General features: G+C 39.4%; 1 protein-coding gene across 4 annotated transcripts in view; it reads left to right on the top strand.

The window, feature by feature from the left end:
* Window positions 1-20,744, top strand: part of TMEM131 (transmembrane protein 131) — a 192,960-nt gene that overhangs the window by 116,486 nt on the left and 55,730 nt on the right. For all 4 annotated transcript variants that reach the window (XM_032652122.1, XM_032652120.1, XM_032652121.1 and 1 more), the window contains exons 7-12: window positions 277-399; window positions 5,568-5,648; window positions 9,532-9,682; window positions 9,781-9,837; window positions 10,771-10,832; window positions 18,882-18,990. In XM_032652122.1, coding sequence (XP_032508013.1) covers window positions 277-399; window positions 5,568-5,648; window positions 9,532-9,682; window positions 9,781-9,837; window positions 10,771-10,832; window positions 18,882-18,990 — 583 coding nt within the window. The remainder of the gene's footprint in view (window positions 1-276; window positions 400-5,567; window positions 5,649-9,531; window positions 9,683-9,780; window positions 9,838-10,770; window positions 10,833-18,881; window positions 18,991-20,744) is intronic.

Below are 20,744 nucleotides of genomic sequence, written 5' to 3'. Positions count from 1 at the left end.
TTTCTAATATAGAAATCATTCCAAATGTATATATATGTGCATTTATATATATATAAAAGAATATATATTCTTGATGTGTATCAAGAATTCTATGTATATCAAATAGGTAGCCAAACAAGTATAGAAACTACATGTGTGCTCCTTTTAAAGGGAGTTATGATTTTTTCCATAAGTTAACCTCACCAGTTTTCCCTAGATCAATCAGTTATAACTATAAAAATGTTCTAAAACTCTAAAAGCAACTAAAATTGCATTTTTTTCCCCCCTTGGAATCAGGTATTTGGTATCGGAGTTCCAAATCCATACCGATTGAGGCCGTTCCTTGGGGCCAGAGTCCCTGTGAATAGCAGTTTCTCGCCTATAATAAACATACACAATCCTCACAGTGAGCCTTTACAGGTGAGTTTATGGTGGTGATTTTGAATGTGTTTAACTTTAGTGGAAATTAATGCTTAGCGTGAAATCTCAGTTTGTTATAGTTTTCAAGACTGTTTAAAATAACGTGGTACTGAATAATAGTACTAAAGAGAGACATTATTTTATTGCAGCTTGTAGTCTGAATTTGGGGTTATATCAGTCCAGTTATCGAATTTTTGGAACCATTTTTAAAATGACTGTGGTTTCTCTGGTGTTAGTTTTATAAGCACCTGTACATGTAATTTAAAAAGAGTTTTCATCTTTACAAGGCCACTGCTTTTCTTGCCTTCAGCTCCTTCTGTCCCAGTATAAATTTTTTAAACCAGTATTCGTATTTATTTCTAATAATAATAAGTTTTTGGTGATAGCAGCCTGGAACTTAAAATCCAAGGAAAGGGTAATATAGAACCACTGTTTAAAAGCCAACTTATATTTTTATTTTAAAAAATCCAACTCATATCTTACCCAATGTTTTAGTAGTAAGTATTTTCACATTTGAAATCCCTCCTCACTCGTCCCTTGTCTCTAAGACAGTGGGCGTGACTGGCATCACTCTTTCAAATATTTCCTAAAATAAAAACCCCACCCCATGCCCCCAGTGACTTCTAGCCGTGTAACATTTGCTGCCACTGTAGCTTCTAGTTTTGTTGTCTGTGTTGGAAGGAGATGTGGATGCTTTCCAGAACAGTCCTTAATGTCCACACCCAGGGCCTGTAGAGTTCTTTAGGACCCCAATACTGCAGAACTTAGTGGTGGCTTGAAAATGGCAGGTGGAGGGAAAATACCATGCATTGTGGTAAGCCACAGCGCTTTGGCAACCGAAATGGTTTTTGCCATCCTAGAACCCCCTGGTAGAAGGGCTCATAAACAGTGAAGGTGAAAACAAGAAAGAACAAGACAAGATATTCGGAACTGGGATTATGAAATGCTTAGGAATTTAGTAGCAAGAAAGGTTTCACCCCCAAACCTGGCTGACACTGGGTGAGGATAGCTACGAATAAAAATACTCCACCCAAATTTTGATTATTTGTAGCTGGATATCTTGATCATAAAAGAGGAAAATGCTCTTGTCTCCTGCTTTTACAAGTGAAAAGTATTTCCTCTCCATCATCAGTCTGTCGTTTATATCCTTTTGCTACTTTGGATAATGGTGAATTTTCCCTGTTCTGGCTAACTTTTATTACAAATCTATACAGAAACCTCATAAATTCTTGCTACTTTTCTTTTCTTGACTGTTTTCAGTCCAAGGCATAAAAACTGTCCTCTCATTCTCTCAGACCCCGTCGCATGAGTTGCCACACTCTTCTGTAGCAGCAGTGTTACAAAGCACCCAGGGATGTGCCCTCTCTGTGGTTGCCACACCACGGACTGAGGGTCTCGCTTCCTGCTTGGAAGGATGGAGGTTACAGACTCAGCAGATGTTGGCTAATCTACGGTGACTTTAGTAGCCTTACAGTCTGCGCCTTGGCTCCTCAGCCTTTGGAGTCATCAAGCTATAATCTAGAAAAATTATCTCTGAATTCAATAGTGATTCTTTTCTTTTGTTCATCTAGTCTTTTTCAGTTATATAACATTTCAATTCACGATTTACCACAACGGACTTTTCATCAGCACACAGGAGAGCAAATGGAAAGCCAAAGTTGCCCTCTTAGAAACAATAGATTGTTTATCTGGAGTGCTTTTTTTTTTTTTTTTTTTAAAAGGGAAAATCCAAGTCCCTACCTGATGGGCGCTCTTTTAATTGAGGTATAACTGACATACAACATTATATCAGTCTCAGGTATACAGTATAGTTTAACTGTAGTCACTATCATGTCTGTCACATTCCTGTGACTGAATTGCCTTTGTAACTGGAAGGTTGTGTGGAAGGCACTCTGAACCTGGGAGTCCTATAATGTGAGTCCTGTCCTTAAATTTAAGGTAGTATTGTAAAGCAAGAAATTACATCTGATTTGTTCATTATACAACACAAACACACGAGTGTGTTCTCATTGAAAAAAGAATGTCGACAATTCAAACGTGTGAGGCAAAGGTCCCTTTGAACTTGCCACCTTCCGGTCCAGTGATGTCCAGCAGAACTCCCTGTGCTGATGGAAGAGTTCAGTGTCTGCTCTGTCCAGTGCAGTAGCCACCAGCCACAGGTGGCCATTGAGCACCTGAACTTGTGGCTGGGGTGGCTGAAGAGCTGAACGTTCAGTTTTATTTTAGTTCAATTAATTTCAATTTAAATAACCACATGTAGCTGGTGACTGTTATATTAGCACAGCTCCAGCCCTGAACCCTTCCTCGGCGATACCCTTCATGTGATCTCCGTGTGTCACATCAGGCCTTTTTCTGTGTGCTTGTGTGCAGATATGTGGGCACACAAAAATTAACATTCTTCGTGGGACTTTTTTTACATAAATTATATTTTGTATATATTGTTGGCTTCCTTTTTTTCTCTAAACTTTATTAAATTAGGAAAACTAGCACTGGACTAAAAATCAGGAGTGTGTCGTCCTAGTTTTAATGTAATCTGTCCTTTGATTTTATAGTTTAGCCTTTATCTGTCCTCATTTCCTTATTCCCTTTCCTGTTATCAGTAGCCTACCTTTGTAATCTTATGTTTCCAAACATTGTTAGGCTTGTGTCCTTAATACCTGGGAAGATTAAATGAAATAATACATTGATGTTTTCTGGTTTTTAGAAAAAGTTCTGCAGTCACCCCATCAGTTAAGCTGCTGTTACTGTTAACGCAGTACTGTAGGGGAACACTATTAGGTTGGAAGGCAGGTGATAGTACTCAGAGAAAATCCTAGCTCGTCAGTCTTTGCTAAATGCATCACTGTCATGACAACACACACACAAAAACAGAAACAGTAACCGTTCAGCATATGCTAAAGTACTGCTGCTTTTCCTGCTTTGCCCTTTTTTTGTGTACTCCTAGAGGACTTTTGTGATAAAACAAGTAAAGTTTTTCTACCCATTCTCATTCACCCCAAATTTGCATTTAATTAAATATGTTCTTTATTTTTAAGAGATAGGGTTACCTGCCTTTAAAGAAAAGTCTCCTGCCATATGACTCTTCTATTCCTTGGTATTTACCCAAGAGAAAGGAAAGCACGTGAAAACCCAAAGACTTATACAACGTGGTGTCCATAACAGCGTTGTGACCAAACATCTGTAGTGACCAAAAACTGGAAACACCCCAAATGTCCATCAGCAAGTAAATGGATCAAAAATTGTGGCATATCCATGAAATCAAAAAGAAATAAACTGGGCTTCCCTGGTGGCGCAGTGGTTGAGAGTCCGCCTGCCCATGAAGGGGACACGGGTTCGTGCCCTGGTCCGGGAAGATCCCACATGCCGCGGAGCGGCTGGGCCCATGAGCCATGGCCGTTGAGCCTGCGCATCCAGAGCCTGTGCTCCGCAACGGGAGAGACCACAACAGTGAGAGGCCCACATACCACAAAAAAAAAAAAAAAAAAAAAAAAGAACTATTAGTACATAAAACAACATGGTGGATCTCCAGATAATTACACTGAATAAAAGCAGCCAGACACAAGAGTACATACTGTATGGTTCCATTTATATAAAACTCTGGACACTACAGACTAATCTACAGTGGCCAAGAGCAGCTCAGTGGTTGCCTGGGGATGGGAGAGGGCAGAGGGTGACAGGTGGATTGCAAAGGTCATGAGGAAACTCTAGGAGGTAAAGGGTTTATTTAATATCGTAATTATAGTGGTAGCTTCATGCCTGTGTACATGTCAGAATTCATCAAGTTGTACACTTTAAAAATGTATAGGGCTTCCCTGGTGGCGCTGTGGTTGAGAGTCCGCTTGCCGATGCAAGGGACACGGGTTCGTGCCCCGGTCCAGGAAGATCCCACATGCTGCGGAGCGACTGGGCCCGTGAGCCATGGCCGCTGAGCCTGCGCGTCTGGAGCCTGTGCTCTGCAACGGGAGAGGCCACAACAGTGAGAGGCCCGCGTATCGCAAAAAAATAAATAAAAATGTATAGTTTAGGGCTTCCCTGGTGCCGCAGTGGTTAAGAACCTGCCTGCCAATGCAGGGGACACAGGTTCGAGCCCTGGTCCGGGAAAATCCCACATGCTGCAGAGCAACTAAGCCTGTGCGCCACAACTACTGAGCTTGCGCTGTAGAGCCCGCAAGCCACAACTGCGGAGCCCATGTGCCGCAACTACTGAAGCCCACGCACCTAGAGCCCGTGCTCTGCAACAAGAGAAGCCACCGCGATGAGAAGCCCACGCACCACAAGGAAGAGTAGCCCCTGCTCGCTGCAACTAGAGAAAGCCCGTGCGCAGCAACGAAGACCCAATACACCAAAGATAGATAGATAGATAAATAATTTTTTTAAATGTATAGTTTATTGTACATGAATTATACCTCAGTAAACAGTTTTTTAAAATCATGGGTTGGGACTTCTCTGGTGGTCCAATGGTTAAGACTCCACATTCCCAATGCAGGGGGCCCGGGTTCGATCCCTGGTCAGGGAACTAGATCCCACATGCCGCAGCAAAGATGCTGCACTCAGCAGTGAAAATCCCGCCTGCTGCAACTAAGACCCGGCATGGCCAAATTTAAAAGAAACAATCATGGATGTAGGTACAAGCCACAGAGATATATTACTAGTAGCTGTGATTTTGCTACAGAAGTCTTCAAATATTTTCATACTGCGCTGATATTGTTGCATATGCTCTTCACTATGTCACAATTACAGTAGTTATTAGATCTGCTGCTAGATCTTGTTATAAATGTGTGAATAAAGAAGCATTTGTGTTACTATAAGAACTGTAAAATTTGTATTTCTAAAATATGATACTTTCCATAAACTGTTTCCTTAGGAAAAAATAGAAATAAATGTCCTACGGTTGGATTTCCTAAAATCCAGTCTCTGAAACAACTACACTATTTCCGAGTTCAATATTTCAAAGTTACCTTGCTTTAATTAAATACGCCACCATTGCTTACCCATATGAGCACTGCCTCTGGTGATGTGACACCACACTTATCCTACGTTTGTATCTGTAAACGTCTTTAAATTTTTTCTGATGAACAGTTAGGGTGTCAAACGTTTCTGTGTAACAGCAAATCACTTGCACTGAAAACATGATTTTGACTTAACCATCATGTGCTCCTTTGTCACAGGTTGTAGAAATGTACTCTAGTGGAGGAGATCTTCACCTCGAACTTCCGACAGGTCAGCAGGGAGGCACCAGGAAACTGTGGGTGAGTGCTGACGTGTTCTCTCTTGTGAGCTCACATGAAACCAGTTACTCTCTTAAATACACCATAAAATACTTAACTCCTCCTCACCCGAAGAAATACGGGTGACTTTTCTGTAATTATTGTCTTAATATTAAATTTATATCAAACTAACACAACATTGTAAAGCAACTCCAGTAAAAATTAATTTAAAAAGATAAAATAAATTTATATCACATATACTTGAAAATTGGAGAGACAGAGAGAAATAGAACAGTAATTTTTGGAAAGAGCAGTGAACAAAAACTGGTGTAAGCTCTAACCCACTGTGTGGAAAGAAAGAGGTTTTAACTATTCTTCCTCAGAATAATATTAGTAAAGTTGTCTCTGAATCTAATCATTTATAATATGCTTTACACTAATATTGAAGAAGAAAAAAAAAAAAGTGAGAAGGACCTGCTACATGTTTTAAGATAAAGCATTGAACATGCATACTCAGTATTGATGGAGGAGATGCCATTTGCAGAGGGAACATAGTCAGGCCCTCCTGATGACTTAGAAACTTTAAATTTTTAGGCAGTCTACAGCCACGTTTAATGCTATTTAATATTTGACAGTACTCTGTGTCCATGGTTAGAGAACCACTTTTTCTTGGAGAATACTAGCAAATATTAACAGATTAATGAATACCTAGTAACTACCTTATTTACAAAGGTTCCTGCCATAGGAGGATTGTTTTTATTTTTTTTTAACGTTGCCTACCCAGCTTTAATCAAAGAAGGGAAAGTCATAGAAAATGCAGTTCTTGTACCGAGGTCACTAAAATCGCTGCTCATTCGTAATTGAAGACACACGGATCTGACCACTATGAATAGGTTCTGAACATCAAAGTTTCTTTGTTAGTTGCTCTGTTAAACACACACAGCCTCTAGATTCTGTCACATGACCAGTCTCAGCCAGGGAAGGGACGTGGAGGGGACGCTTTTAGGATATTGACTTGAACATTTAGAAACCAATTTGTCAGTGGCTAGGTTAACTTCTAAGATGTAGAAACACTCTAGCAGGTAGAAATGTGTAATGGATGGTCTCTTTATATCCTTTCACAAAAATGATTTACCTTGAAATTATGATATTGTTTGAAAAGCCTTTGGGAGAAATAGTGTATAAAACAGTGCTTCATAGAATTAACTATAAACAATTAAATTTGTATTATAATTCTAGATAGAAGAACTAAGAACTTACTATGAAATATAACCGGATTCTAATAAATAAACAAACAAATTCAGATTTCTAATTAGTTAAGAACTGTAATGAATGGTAGCAGACATGGCAGATTGTTTTAATACTCCTAGCAGCTATGAGGAAAGATATAGTGACTTATTCCTACAAATCTAGAGTGAGAAAAAGTCAATTGGCCTTGACCTCACCCCCAGCCCATTTCAGTGTACATGAGAAAACCCCAGCTCCTAAAGATGGGGAAGTGGATGGTCTATCTCTAGTGGCCCCAGGAGGGTTCCAGTCACCTCTTTCCTACTTTGAGACTAAAAAGTTAAGAGAGTAGAGGCAAGTGAAGACCAGTAAATTCTAAACCATGGGGATTTCTTAAAATAGGCCAAAAGGTGTGTGCAGAAAAACTCTGGTGGTTCCGAGGGAGCCAGATTATTCAAAAACCAGGAAAAGAATTATACCTCAAAAACAAATTTTTTTTCCAGTGAGTCTTCCTTCTAGTGTAGATGTAAGTGTTCTCTTTTTATGAGCCTAAAAAGTTATGCTATCTTACATGCTCAGAGCCTTACTGAATGCGGTTGGTGAACTGTGAATTTGCTTGGGAAGCTTTGTTTTGTTAGGTTTTAAATGAAAGGAGAGCAGAGTCTACGCTCTCTTGGTTAGCATTTAAAGAGAATTCTAAATGGGCAGAAGACCTAAATAGACATTTCTCCAAAGAAGATATACAGATTGCCAACAAACACATGAAAGGATGCTCAACATCACTTATCATTAGAGAAATGCAAATCAAAAACTACAATGAGATATCATCTCACACCAGTCAGAATGGCCATCATCAAAAAATTTAGAAACAATAAATGCTGGAGAGGGTGTGGAGAAAAGGGAACCCTCTTGCACTGTTGGTGGGAATGTAAATTGATACAGTCACTGTGGAGAACAGTATGGAGGTTCCTTAAAAAACTAAAAATAGGGCTTCCCTGGTGGCGCAGTGGTTGGGAGTCCGCCTGCCGATGCAGGGGACGCGGGTTAGTGCCCCGGTCCGGGAGGATCCCACATGCCGCGGAGCGGCTGGGCCCGTGAGCCATGGCCACTGGGCCTGCGCGTCCAGAGCCTGTGCTCCACAGCGGGAGAGGCCACAGAGGTGAGAGGCCCACGTACCGCAAAAAAAAAAAAAAAAAAAAGCTAAAAATAGAACTACCACTTGACCCAGCAATCCCACTACTGGGCATATACCCAGAGAAAACCATAATTCAAAAAGAGTCATGTACCACAGTGTTCACTGCAGCTCTATTTACAATAGCCAGGACATGGAAGCAGCCTAAGTGTCCATCAACAGATGAATGGATAAAGAAGATGTGGCGCATATATACAATGGAATATTACTCAGCCATAAAAAGAAATGAAATTGAGTTATTTGTAATGAGGTAATGAGGTGGATGGACCTAGAGTCTGTCATACAGAGTGAAGTAAGTCAGAAAGAGAAAAACAAATACCATATGCTAACACATATATATGGAATCTAAAAAAAAAAAACTGGTTCTGTAAAACCTATGGGCAGGACAGGAATAAAGACGCAGACGTAGAGAATGGACTTGAGGATACGGGGAGGGGGAAGGGTAAGCTGGGACGAAGTGAGAGAGTAGCATTGACATATGTACACTACCAAATGTAAAACAGATAGCTAGTGGGAAGCAGCCGCATAGCACAGGGAGATCAGCTCAGTGCTTTGTGACCACCTAGAGGGGTGGGATAGGGAGGGTGGGAGGGAGACGCACGAGGGAGGAGATATGGGGATATATGTACATGTATAGCTGATTCACTTTGTTATAAAGCAGAAACTAACACACCACTGTAAAGCAATTATACTCCAATAAAGATGTTAAAATAAATAAAACATTATTTAGCTAAAAAAAGTATATTCTGAAACTATTGCATATGAAGAGACAGTTAATGAGTATGCCGCTAAAAAGTGTAGGGAGGAAAGTATTACAGAGATGTATCAGGAAGTCCATCAATTAAAAGAATTTTGTTTAAAAAAATAATAAATTAAAAAAAAAGAATACTTTTTGCAATGACCTAGAGAGGTAGGATAGGGAGGGTAGGAGAGAGGCTCAAGAGGGAGGGGATATGGGGGTATATGTATGCATATGGATGATTCACTTTGTTGTACAACAGAAACTAACACAGCATTGTGAAGCAATTATACTCCAATAAAGATCTGTTAAAAAAAAAAGAGAATCCTGTAAACTTCTGGAAAAGCAGTTTCCCTCTGATGGTGATGTCTCTGTTGTTTAGAGAATTTCAGGACTGAATTATATACCCAAGCACCAGCAATACATCAAATAATAACTGATTTTTATAGATTAACTCTGTCTTAATCACTTACCATCTTGATGATGATTTTGCCGCCGACAGTTTGTTTTCATATAATTTTATTTCTTTCATTTTGCTCAGTTTTACACACCATACTTCATTAGTTTTAAGATATGTGTGTTTTTATCTTTTAACATCCTCCAGAATTGGACTGTGTGTTATAATCAATGGAATGAATATATTTGTTTAATTGGCAAAATATGTTTTTTTTCTTAGTATTTAAAATAATAGTGCATCTTTCAGGCGATGTCATCTTATTCAGTAAACTGTGGTGGTTTTGCTACATTATGGTCTGTTAACTTGTCAGGAAATTCCTCCTTATGAAACCAAGGGAGTAATGAGAGCCAGTTTTTCATCTAGAGAAGCAGATAATCACACAGCTTTCATAAGAATAAAGACTAATGCTTCAGACAGCACGGAGTTTATCATTCTTCCAGTTGAGGTGGAAGTTACCACAGGTGAGTGGATGACTAAAGGAGCTGCAAGTTTGTTTTGGTTTCAGTACATCCTACTCTGGCGAAGTGAAATATAATTGTTTACTTTTCTTTTTTCCAAGCTCCTGGAATTTATTCCTCAACTGAAATGTTAGATTTTGGTACACTGCGAACACAAGGTAAAAAAAGAGACAGTGTCTTTATAGGTCTTTTAAAAAATCCCTGTATTCATTGCTGAATGGCTCTACTTTAACTCCTTTGTAATTAATTCAGCTTTGAAAGTTATTTCTCAGTGGGTTACATGATCTTGTAGAAATCTGCTTTTGGGAACTCGGAGCCCTTAGTGATCTATACCCCATTCCTCTGAGGGATACCACTGCTTACAAGATGGGAAAGCAATGTCATGGGTAACTTAAGTCTTCTAAATGGAAGATTGAGGCATCAAGTCGTTTCTTAGTTTCTTAATCCAGTTTCTCACCTGTTTAGTTATGCTGAATCTTTTCTTTTAATAGTGAAATAAAGGAAGTGAAAAGATTGACTTCTGGATTTTTGTTTAGATATGGATCATTCAATTGCATTATAATAACGTAATGTTAGAAATTGGTCCCCAGTAGTCAGAGAATTCAAATTCTAAAATTGAAAATAACCAAAAAAGGATTTATTAAGAGAAAAGTAAGAGTACCTGTAATATGGGATTCCTGTGGGCCATATGTAACTAAAAATTTGGTTGTTTAGGATTGAAGACCCATTTTTGAAAATTAGATTTGGTTTTAATATAATAATTTTATATTGTACTTTACTGAATTGCTTCCTTATGCTTTGCTGGGAAACTAAAAGATAGTGATAACGTCAATTTCAATGAAAACTTTTGTTTTGTTTTGTTTTTTGGTCTGATTGTTTAGGAGGGGGCAGTTCCTATAGTATTCACTGTCCTTAAGAGTAAGGCAGTTCCTGTCAAGGAGTGCGATTGTCACATTCTTTTTATAAATGTGATTGCTATTCTAGTTCACATTATAAAATACATTCAGTCTGATATCTAAGAAGAGAAAGATTCTAACTTGCTATAAAGCATACCATTTTAAGAAATATTTTCTTTTCCTCAATTTTAACAGATCTACCAAAAGTTTTAAATCTTCATTTATTAAATTCAGGAACAAAAGATGTACCAATAACAGTAAGTTTTTACTTTTCTTTTTCCTAATTTATATATTCTTTGTTTTTAAACTTATGACAAAGTTTAAAATGATTAAACTCTTGCTCTAAAGGAATTCTATTTTATGGTGACCTGGTGACACTTTGGTTCAAAGCGTGATACAAGAAACCTGTTCTGCCTCTCTAATCACCAGATTTTCAGGATGAGAAGGGCATGTGGACAATCTTCTCCAAGCTAAGTGTGAACCAAAGTTCATGAGGTTCCTGTTTAGGCCTGTAGAGTCTGATAAATCCTAGGATCTGCGTGCCATGTGCAAAGAAAAACGGGTTGTTAGACTTAAGGTACAGTTAAGTAAAAAGAGAGAAGAAAAGATTCAGATGAGTTGGAAAGAGAAATAAGGAAGCAAAGAAATCCGGTAGGTAGTGGTTGAGTGCTGTTAACATGTGTCTCTGGTCACACTGTAAACTAGGGTCCTCTCTCCCCTTCACACATACTCGAAGAACAGGTGACTTTGATGCCTTGTAAGTGGAAGTGGAGTGTCATGAGATGGTGAGCAAGGTCACTGTGCATTAAAATGTGGTTACCTGGGATGACCGTCTCTCCCGTCACTTGGGGTTTGTATACTCTCTTCTCTTTGGTCTCTATTCCACCATTTGGTGGTAAACTCTGGGTTTGGGCAGGGATGGGCAACAGTCTGTGAAGTCTCAAAGCCCATCTGATCTATTTCATTTTATCAGAGTTCTCTGAATTTAGGTTTTCTGATATCAGCACAGGTTATAATAAAAATATACTGCTTTCCTCTTCCCTTATTCTCTTTGTAACTTGGGAACCTCACCAGGAGGTGAGGCTGTGAGCTAAAGCAAAATCTAGGTAGACCTTGCTCACTAGTAGAGTCATAGTCTAAGCAGTGTCCTGCCATATGACCTAGTATTTCTTCCTGCTAGGTAGGAGAATTGGGGGTGGGTTAGGGGAATGGAGTCTGGTAAAGTAGCGGTCCCCAAACTTTTTGGCACCAGGGACCGGTTTTGTGGAAGACAGTTTTTCCACGGACCGGGGTGGGTGTAGGGGGACGGTGGGGGATGGTTCACGCGTAATGCGAGCAGTGGGGAGCAGCAGATGAAGCTTCACTTGCCCACTGCTCACCTCCTGCTGTGCGACCCGGTTCCTAACAGGCCGCAGACTCTGCTACCAGTCTGCGGCCTGGGGGTTGGAGACCCCTGTGGTAAAGAACTTCCCCCAGTCTGCAGTGGAGCTGAAACTACCCCAACCTGAGGTTCCTAGCACTCCAGTGTTAGGCCGACTGAGAGGGACCTGCTCTGAAGGTGCCTGAGTCTGCTGGGATTCATGCCCCTGCTCCTTGGTGAAGTCTTCAAGGGCCTGGGACCCTTCCACAGATGACAAGGAACAGCTCCTTTGACCTAGCCACTCTGATACTATATTTTTCTTAAAAAAAAAAAACCATATAATGCTGACTGTTACCGCTATATTAAGGGGCTAGTGATTGTTTTTGCCTCTTTAATCTGTATTGAAATTTTCACAAGTCTATAGAAAAATGAGCAAAATCAGAGCAATATAGGGCTTCCCTGGTGGCGCAGTGGTTGGGAGTCCGCCTGCCGATGCAGGGGACGTGGGTTTGTCCCACGTGCCGTGGAGCGGCTGGGCCCGTGAGCCATGGCCGCTGAGCCTGCGCGTCCGGAGCCTGCGCTCTGCAGCGGGAGAGGCCACAACAGTGATTGGCCCGCGTACCGCAAAAAAAAAAAAAAAAAAAAAAAAAAAAAGACCAATATAAATATTTATAAAAATATGAGTGTGTATATGTTAACATAATTAACATAAAGTTGTAAACCCCCTTTCTGGATAAGAACTATTCTGAGATAATGTCATTGTTTCTTTGACATTAAAATGTTTGTTGTTTTATTATTAAAGGAGTAGATAGTTGGGGGAGGGTTGTTTTTTTTTTTTTAATAGAATAAGTGGGGAAGTGTTCTTTCCTCTTCTGTTTTTGGGGAGAGTTTTTGAAGGATTGATGTTAATTCTTTAAATGTTTGGTAGAATTCACCAATAAAGTCATCTGGGCCTGGATTTTTCTTTGTGGGAAGTTTTAAAATTATTAATTCAATCTCTTTACTTGCTACAGGCCTGTTCAGATTTTCTTTTTCTTCTTGAACCAGCTTCAGTAACTTATGTCTTCCTAGGAATTTTTTCATTTCATCTAAGTTATCTAATTTGTTGGCATACCATTGTTCACAGTATTCCCTTATAATACTTTTTTTTTTTTTTTTCCTGTGAGGTAGGTAGTAATGGCGCATCTTTAATTGTTGATTTTAGCAATTAGAATCTTCTCTATATTAAAAAAATTTTTTTGGTCAGTCTAGCTAAAGGTTTGTCGATTTTGTTGACCCTTTCAAAGGACCAACTTTTGGTTTTGTTAATTTCCTTTTTTTTTTCCTTTGGTTTGATACCAAAATACCCTTTGTTTTATGAAGAATGGTAGTAGATAGTAGGAATTTCTCCTTCCCTGCCACCAACATCCTCACATTTGCAAAATAAAAAGTTAGAAAACCTGTTAGACTTCCTCACACACACACATTTTAGATGTTACCAGTGAAATGCAAAGGCCTAATAACCACTGCTCTGTTACAACATTTTAAAATCTCACTTTGTACTCAGAATTGTGCTTCCTTTTGTTCAAATGTCCTAGTTTACTATATCAGACTCCCCTCTGCAATGGAGCGTGATTCCTTCTGCTAGATTTGTCCAGCTTGCTTTGGCTACAGCCTACAAGAAGTTCTTTGAACTTCTTGGTCCTGGATTTCTTCTTGAGCCCAGTTGGCATCATGAAGCACAGTTACCGCATACGTGATGATGTGCACACAACTCCCTCCCCAGCCCTTTCCTGCCCGCATGCTCAGGGCACTAACCTCCACGAAGGAAAACTCCTGAAGCACACCGTCTGGCCGTACGTCCTGGGATTCAGCAGCACATTTGCCTGTAGGGCAGACCCTGCCTATTGGTGGATCACTTGCCATTGCCTCCGTTTGAGATGTCAGATAATTTTTACTTTTTATGTGTTCTGCATGCTGTTTGTCTCTTACTGGTTTCTTCAGTCTGTGGGATGTCTTGTACAGAGGAGGAACTCTCATGCTTTTGGGGCAGACTTCAGGCCTTGAAGTCACTTCTCCAAATGTGAGGGCTTAGAGGTTTGATGGGAAAGTGCATTTACTTAGCCCAAGCATTCTGGTCTAACTTTTTACATACAATAAATAGACTCAAACAAATGTCTTTTTCAATAAACATTTTCTAGAAAAATGAAATTAGCAGTTCTAAGAATGTGAATGAAAAAATGTAATGCATTTATGATAGGCAATTAAATATAAACAGGCCCATGTTCCTCCTTTTCTCTTTTATTAAGGAGTTTTAGGATAAATTGTAAGTGAACATTTTTCTTACCGTGGGTTAGACATATCTAGGTTCTTTACACAGATTACCTTGTTTGATACAGCTCTCTTGTAACGTACTCAGGTCCTCGTTTTCCAAATAGGGAAAATGAGTCAGACCTTATTATTTTTAAGTGACTTAATTTGATTGTAAAATGTACAAGTTACATGAAAGTATATTAGGGATATAGTGATACTTATTAATCAAGTCTTTATGAATATATTGTTTTATATTCAATATTCCCATTAACCTATTGATTTATGTATATGTGTTTAGATCTACATTTGTGTCTACCTATGTATGTATTTTTTTCTAACATCCGAAGCCTATACTCTGCCAGTGTTTTGGTAGTTCTATCTCATTTCCTCATTCATTCATTCCTTCATTCACTCATTCAGTCAATATGTAATAAGCATCAACTATATGCTAGCTTCTGTGCTAAATACTGAGCATACAGAAGGGAATCAGACAACCAAGGTCTTTGTCCTTACTGAGCTCATTTTTTAGCTGGGAGACAGACAAACAGGTATGCAGCATAATTGTAAATTGAGAAACAAGCAGAATGGCATGTAAGTCGGGGAGGGAGTTGGTTTAGATAGAGTTGTCTCTGAAGAGCTGACTTTTGCAGTCATAACTCAAGAGTGAGAGGTAGACACCCATAAGAAAAGCTGGTGGCCAAGTGTTCCCATCAAAGGGATCAGCAAGTGCAAAGGAATAGCTTTGATGTCAAGGGAAGCAGGGTTGAGGGGGTGGTTTGAATGGAAAAGATGAAGGCTGGAGAGTCAAGCAGGGCTTCCTGGGGCCCTGGGAGGGGTTTAGATTTTATTATAAGTGCAATGGGAAGTTACAGAATTGTAAGCAAGAGAGTGATGTCATTTGATTTATGCGTTGTAAAAAGTCAGTGTAGCTGCTTGTGGAGAATGAACTGCAGAAGGTTAAAAATATGTTGCGTGGTCCACTTGAGAAATGATGGTAGCTTGGACTCCTCACCTTATCAGCCAGGGGATGAGCCCATCTACCATGGACACTGAGTTTTAAGAGAGCTTCCCAAGGTTTTTCCTGTATTTTTCTCCATAATATGCCAGACCTAGAGACTGGTGCATTTTTTTAAGTGTCCCTCCCTCCCTCCATTTCACAAATATATAGAATTTTAGGATGAGCTCAACAATGCTAAAACCCAGAGGGTTTTTTAAAATTCCCCTTCAGGGAATTCAGAGTCTCTTCATCTTTCAAGATATAAGACCACTAAAGGAAGCAGCTCCAAATATAAGTTCCTCACCTGTCAATGGACAAGATGCCCAGGTCCAAGCCTTCCTGACATTGTCTATAATGCAACTTTGAGAATATGGTTTTCCTCAATGTTTATAAAACAATACTATATAAATGATGGAATAAGTTTGCCTGAGATGTCTTAAGGCACCTTTGTATGAAGTTTCCTTGCTAATTAATGAATAAAAACCACAGCTGTACTTAATTAATTTTACTAATGTCAACTTGACATGGACCTTAGCTCATTTGTGTACCTACTGTTAAAAATACAATCGCTATATACTGAAAGGTTATTTTTCTTGCTTGCTCAAAGTAGTTGAGTAGTTTCAGAATGTCCTGAGCCTTGAGTTTCACTTGAGAGTTACGGAGCATTAGTTGGGTATGAACGTCATGAGAAAGGCTGGAACTATTGGGTTGGCCAAAAAGTTCATTCGGGCTTTTCCGGAACAAACTTTTTGGCCAACCCAGTATACTTCGAGCCTGTGCAAACTGCCTTTCCTGGGAATCTTGCCGTATTTTTTCCACTTCTTGATTATCTTTAAGTAAGCAACAGTTAGTGACTGGTACTAAAATATATTATTAGTATAAATATGCTTATTACAAGTTAATGATTATTTATTATTGTTCGTTTAAAACTGTCAGAATGAGCCAGCTATTTAAGTGTTTTGCTTGTTTGTCTCTCTTTGTTTTTGTTTCCTTGGAAAACAGGTTTTAACTGATTGGGGGATTTTTTTTCTTTTAATGGTAACAGGTGAACAATTTAATTTAGACCATTTGTATAAAACATGAGTCAGTTGAATATTATTTTACTGTTAGTGTGACATGTTTTAAGGTAATAATACTGAATGTAAAGTTTTCCTCTGGTAAGAAAAATCTTAAAGTGTGTTTCATGTGAGAAAAACATTTTTTTCATCAAATATTTATTCTTAGTTCTTACTACTTACTGTGACTATGTATGGTAATGGATACCATTGCTTAGCTGTTTCTGACATGGGCTTGTGCTCGTTACTGATGAACCAGCACTTAAATTCTTTAAGTGTTTGAAAATGGTCAAGGTTCCCTTGCTGCTGTATTATAATCAGTAGAGTAAGTGAAAGAATTAGGAACCATATGTGTCCTCTGTAAACTGTAAGGCTTTATACGGTCATCTCTCTAACAGATCCTGACTTCAGGATAAATGTGTCTAATTCAAAAAAAAAAAAACAGCATAATTAGGGACTTCCCTGGTGGTCCAGTGGTTAAGACGCTGCACTTCCATTGCAGGGGGCCCGGGTTCAATCTGGGTTCCTGGTTAAGGAACTAAGATCCCACGTGCTGTGTGGTGCAGCCCCCCACCAAAAAAAAACAGCAAAATTAATAGAATCACAAAATTTTTCAGATAGGTGGAAACTTAGAAAAAAATCTAATCCAACCCCTAGGATTTTACGGGTGGGAGAAATAAGGCCCAGAGTAAATGGGCAGCTTACTCAGCCTCACACTGCTGGTTAAATAGTATGCTTCTGTTGTAAACTCATCACTCTGGGTCTCACCTGTACTTCTATACTGCTTTCCTTTCCTTTGGAAAAAGTTTTTAGTGTAGTGTGATGAAACCAAATGAACCTTTTGTCCAGTTTGTAGTTTATCTTGTAGTCAGACCGCTTTGTTTTACTGTTAAAAAATACACATACACACACACATATACATACATACATACCCCTCAAGGAATGAAGAGATTCATACTTTAAATGATTGCTAATAACAGCGAGCTTATTGATAGTAAATACATTGATATGAACCAGTCAACTCCCAGCTCCATTAGAGATTCAAAAGCAAATGAGGGGCTTCCCTGGTGGCGCAGTGGTTGCGAGTCCGCCTGCCGATGCAGGAGACACGGGTTCGTGCCCCGGTCCGGGAAGATCCCACATGCCGCGGAGCGGCTGGGCCCGTGAGCCATGGCCGCTGAGCCTGCGCGTCTGGAGCCTGTGCTCCGCAACGGGAGAGGCCACAACAGTGAGAGGTCCGCGTACCGCAAAAAAAAAAAAAAAAAAGCAAATGAGGAGTTCTCAAAGAAGAAGAAAGAAAAAGAGTTAAAATACTGGGAGAGCCTGAGGCCAAGAGCTAAGGCAATTAAGATTTCTAGCACAGGAAACTGCAGGGCTATCATCCCAGGCCTAGTAAAGACACCCGAACAGCTGAGGACTAACAGCAGTGGGAAGGGAGGCGCCCTGCTGACTGGGACTGAAAAGCAGTGTCTGTCATCACTCTGTATGTAACCAACTTTGTTTCCTATGATTGAAACACAATGCAAGAGACTGCTTTTCCTCACACTCTTCTGAGGTGCTTCTTGTGCCTTCAGAGGACTGTCCTTCATTCTCTATAGGCAGATTCCACCTTTATAAATGAGCAGAAAAGGTGGGTGGGGAGCTGGAGGAAGAAACTGGTGGCTCATGGGGATCTGACTGCGCCCACATCAGCACGATTGCCTGATGAGCGTTCCTTTCTACTGGAAACATCGTGCTTTGACAAGTTTATAAAGCCCCCGAAAATTCAGCGGAAATCCCAGAAGTGTTCTGAAATCAAAGTAATATTCAAATTGCATTCTAAAAGAAGATTTTTGATCAAGACTTGTGTTCAGTACCACGATTTTCATTAGTATATGTTTGGGCAGTAGGATGCCAGGTGAAGAGCCCTGGACCAAGTCAGGACAGCTGGTTTCCAGTTCTGTCTCTGGATGCCAAGCTGTTGAAACATCACTCAGTATTGCAAGATGTCCTTCATCTGTAAAAGAGGGAAGGAAGTTGGTATCTTTAAAGGGCCCTTCCCATGAAAAATGCTTTTTGTCAGTGCGGATCATCATATTAAAAAAGTAACTGCACTTAAATAGTACTTATTTTTTAAGCTTGCTCAAAAAGTGCAAGCTTTTACTGTTTTGTTGTTGTTGTTTTAGGTTTAGTTGTTTGAACAGAAAGCTCTTACTTTGTTAGGTTGAAAGCGTTCTGACCTCTTCCAGGTTGCGCATCCCTGCCATCCGCCTCCTCACGGTTCACCCCACAGCTGGGAGTGCAGCCCCTATCATAAGTCCTCATGTCCCCTTCTCTTATATATAAATTAGGCATTCATTTAGAAAATAAATACCTTTTCTTCTATGTTATGTATTCATACCCATTGTACTTTTTACAGTCACTTTATCATTTTCCTTCTGGTCATCATTTTATTTCATAAAAATAGTCTAATGAAGTTAATTTGAGGTCTTATCAGCTTAGCCTACTCTATTTAATGGGACCACATAAAGTTAAACTTTTCAAGTTTTGATTCTGCTTTACTTTTCACTATAAACTGAACCACTAGACTAAAATAATGCTTTGTAAATTTTTCTGTTTGCAGAGTGTTCGACCTACACCGCAAAATGACGCTATAACGGTACACTTTAAACCAATTACATTAAAAGCTTCAGAAAGTAAATATACCAAGGTTGCAAGTATCAGCTTTGATGGTAAGTGTTCAACTTTTTCTCTCTGATAGAGTGCTCTTATTTTGATAAATTAGAAGGCATCTATGTTGACATCTTAATATAGAAACCCAGACCATTTTACAGTCAGATTTTATAGTACTGGTTAGGTTGGCTTTTCTTGTAAATCATCACCAACTCTTATTTGATTGTTTCACAAAAGAAAATATTCTAACTTCATAAACCTAAATTAATATTAGCAAATACATTAGGGTTGGAACTAAATTTTTGTTATCTGGGCTCTTTTACATATATACCTATTATGCTTTGCCTTAATTATGAAGTCATTAATTTTTGTAATTAAGTGAATATATATTTGAATTTCAGAAGCGTGTTTGAACTTAAGAGCAGAAATAAAGTATTTTCTGTAACATTTCCATATATTGGCTTTTATTAACGAGGCAGACTGTCCTACCTAAACTAAAATAACTGCCCTCATGATAGAATTGTCAAATTAGATAACAATTATTTCAAACACGTATATTGTGTATTTTGACATTTGAAATATTAACCCAGACTTTAACATATTTTAATAGCATGTTTTTATTCAGTTTTGCCCACTTTACTAGAACATTTACTGAATTTGCTGTCATAAAATTTTTTGAGTAGTGATGTAATGGCTGTCTGACTATATATGTAATTTAAATTTAATGAAAGCTGAAACTCCAAGTGGGACTTTGCTCATAAGGGCACGGGCAAGTGAGGAGCCCTGAAGCTTAAGCTTTGGCCGCGGGATAAAGCCATCTTTACTCATAGTCCACATTTTACAACTAAGCTCCTCATCAGAAGAGGATATTTGGTCACTGAGTGACCTCCTGAGTGTGGCACAGTGTTTGTGAGAGCATCTGTGCTCACTCCATGCACATGGGGAGTCTGCGGGAGAATCTGGAGCAGCTGCACGGTCGGCTGCCAGCACAGCGTTCACCCTATGAGCTCAGAGAAAACTCCCAAAGAAGTTAAGATTAAAGGCATGGCATACTTCCACAGTCCAGCCGTCAGGAAATAATCAGTACTGTAGAAGGCTTGATAGCACAGATATTTCCAAATGTGTGATAAACTGTCTTCTGTGTTGCTAAGATACCAGCCATGACCACCAGTATCAGTGTCAGTATCAGTAGGTACATTGTCTTCCCTTACGGAGAAACAGAGCAACCAGTAGTAATTTCTGACCCCAAGAACAACATGTAGGGCCTACCCTTCTGATAAATCCAAGGAGTGGGGGGTGTACACTGGGGCAGCTGTGCTGTGTACTTCCCCCATTCTTCTTTTCCAGCTCCTGTATTGACAATACAGTGAGTGTTTCCACTGAGATAAATGAAAGTCAGGAATGGTGGTTCTGAGATCACAGACTCCAAAATAAGTGTTTCTTAAAGAAATGATGTAAAATTTAACACAGAGACAAGGGAAAGCATCTTTTAAAGCAGGTGCTACATTTCTTAAAAGTGGTTTTTATTATCATGGGAAAATCCCTCCACCTTTCACCTCCCACCTCTCCCATCACCACCCCGGATTCCAATACAAATGATATTACCCTTGAGATTGCTAAGAAATGCTTGTTTTACTTAACTTTTAAAATTTTCAGGGGAATTCCCTGGCGGTCCACTGGCCTGGGTTCAATCCCTGTTAGGGGAACTAAGATCCTGCAAGCCGAGAGGCGTGGCCAAAATAATTAATTAATTTAAAAATTAAAATTTCAGAATGTACCATGAATATTAACTCCACAGTGTTCACTTACCAAG

The sequence above is a fragment of the Phocoena sinus genome, chromosome 13 (genome assembly GCF_008692025.1).
Source record: "Phocoena sinus isolate mPhoSin1 chromosome 13, mPhoSin1.pri, whole genome shotgun sequence".
NCBI lineage: Eukaryota > Metazoa > Chordata > Mammalia > Artiodactyla > Phocoenidae > Phocoena > Phocoena sinus.
This window is presented reverse-complemented; position numbering and strand designations above follow the sequence as displayed.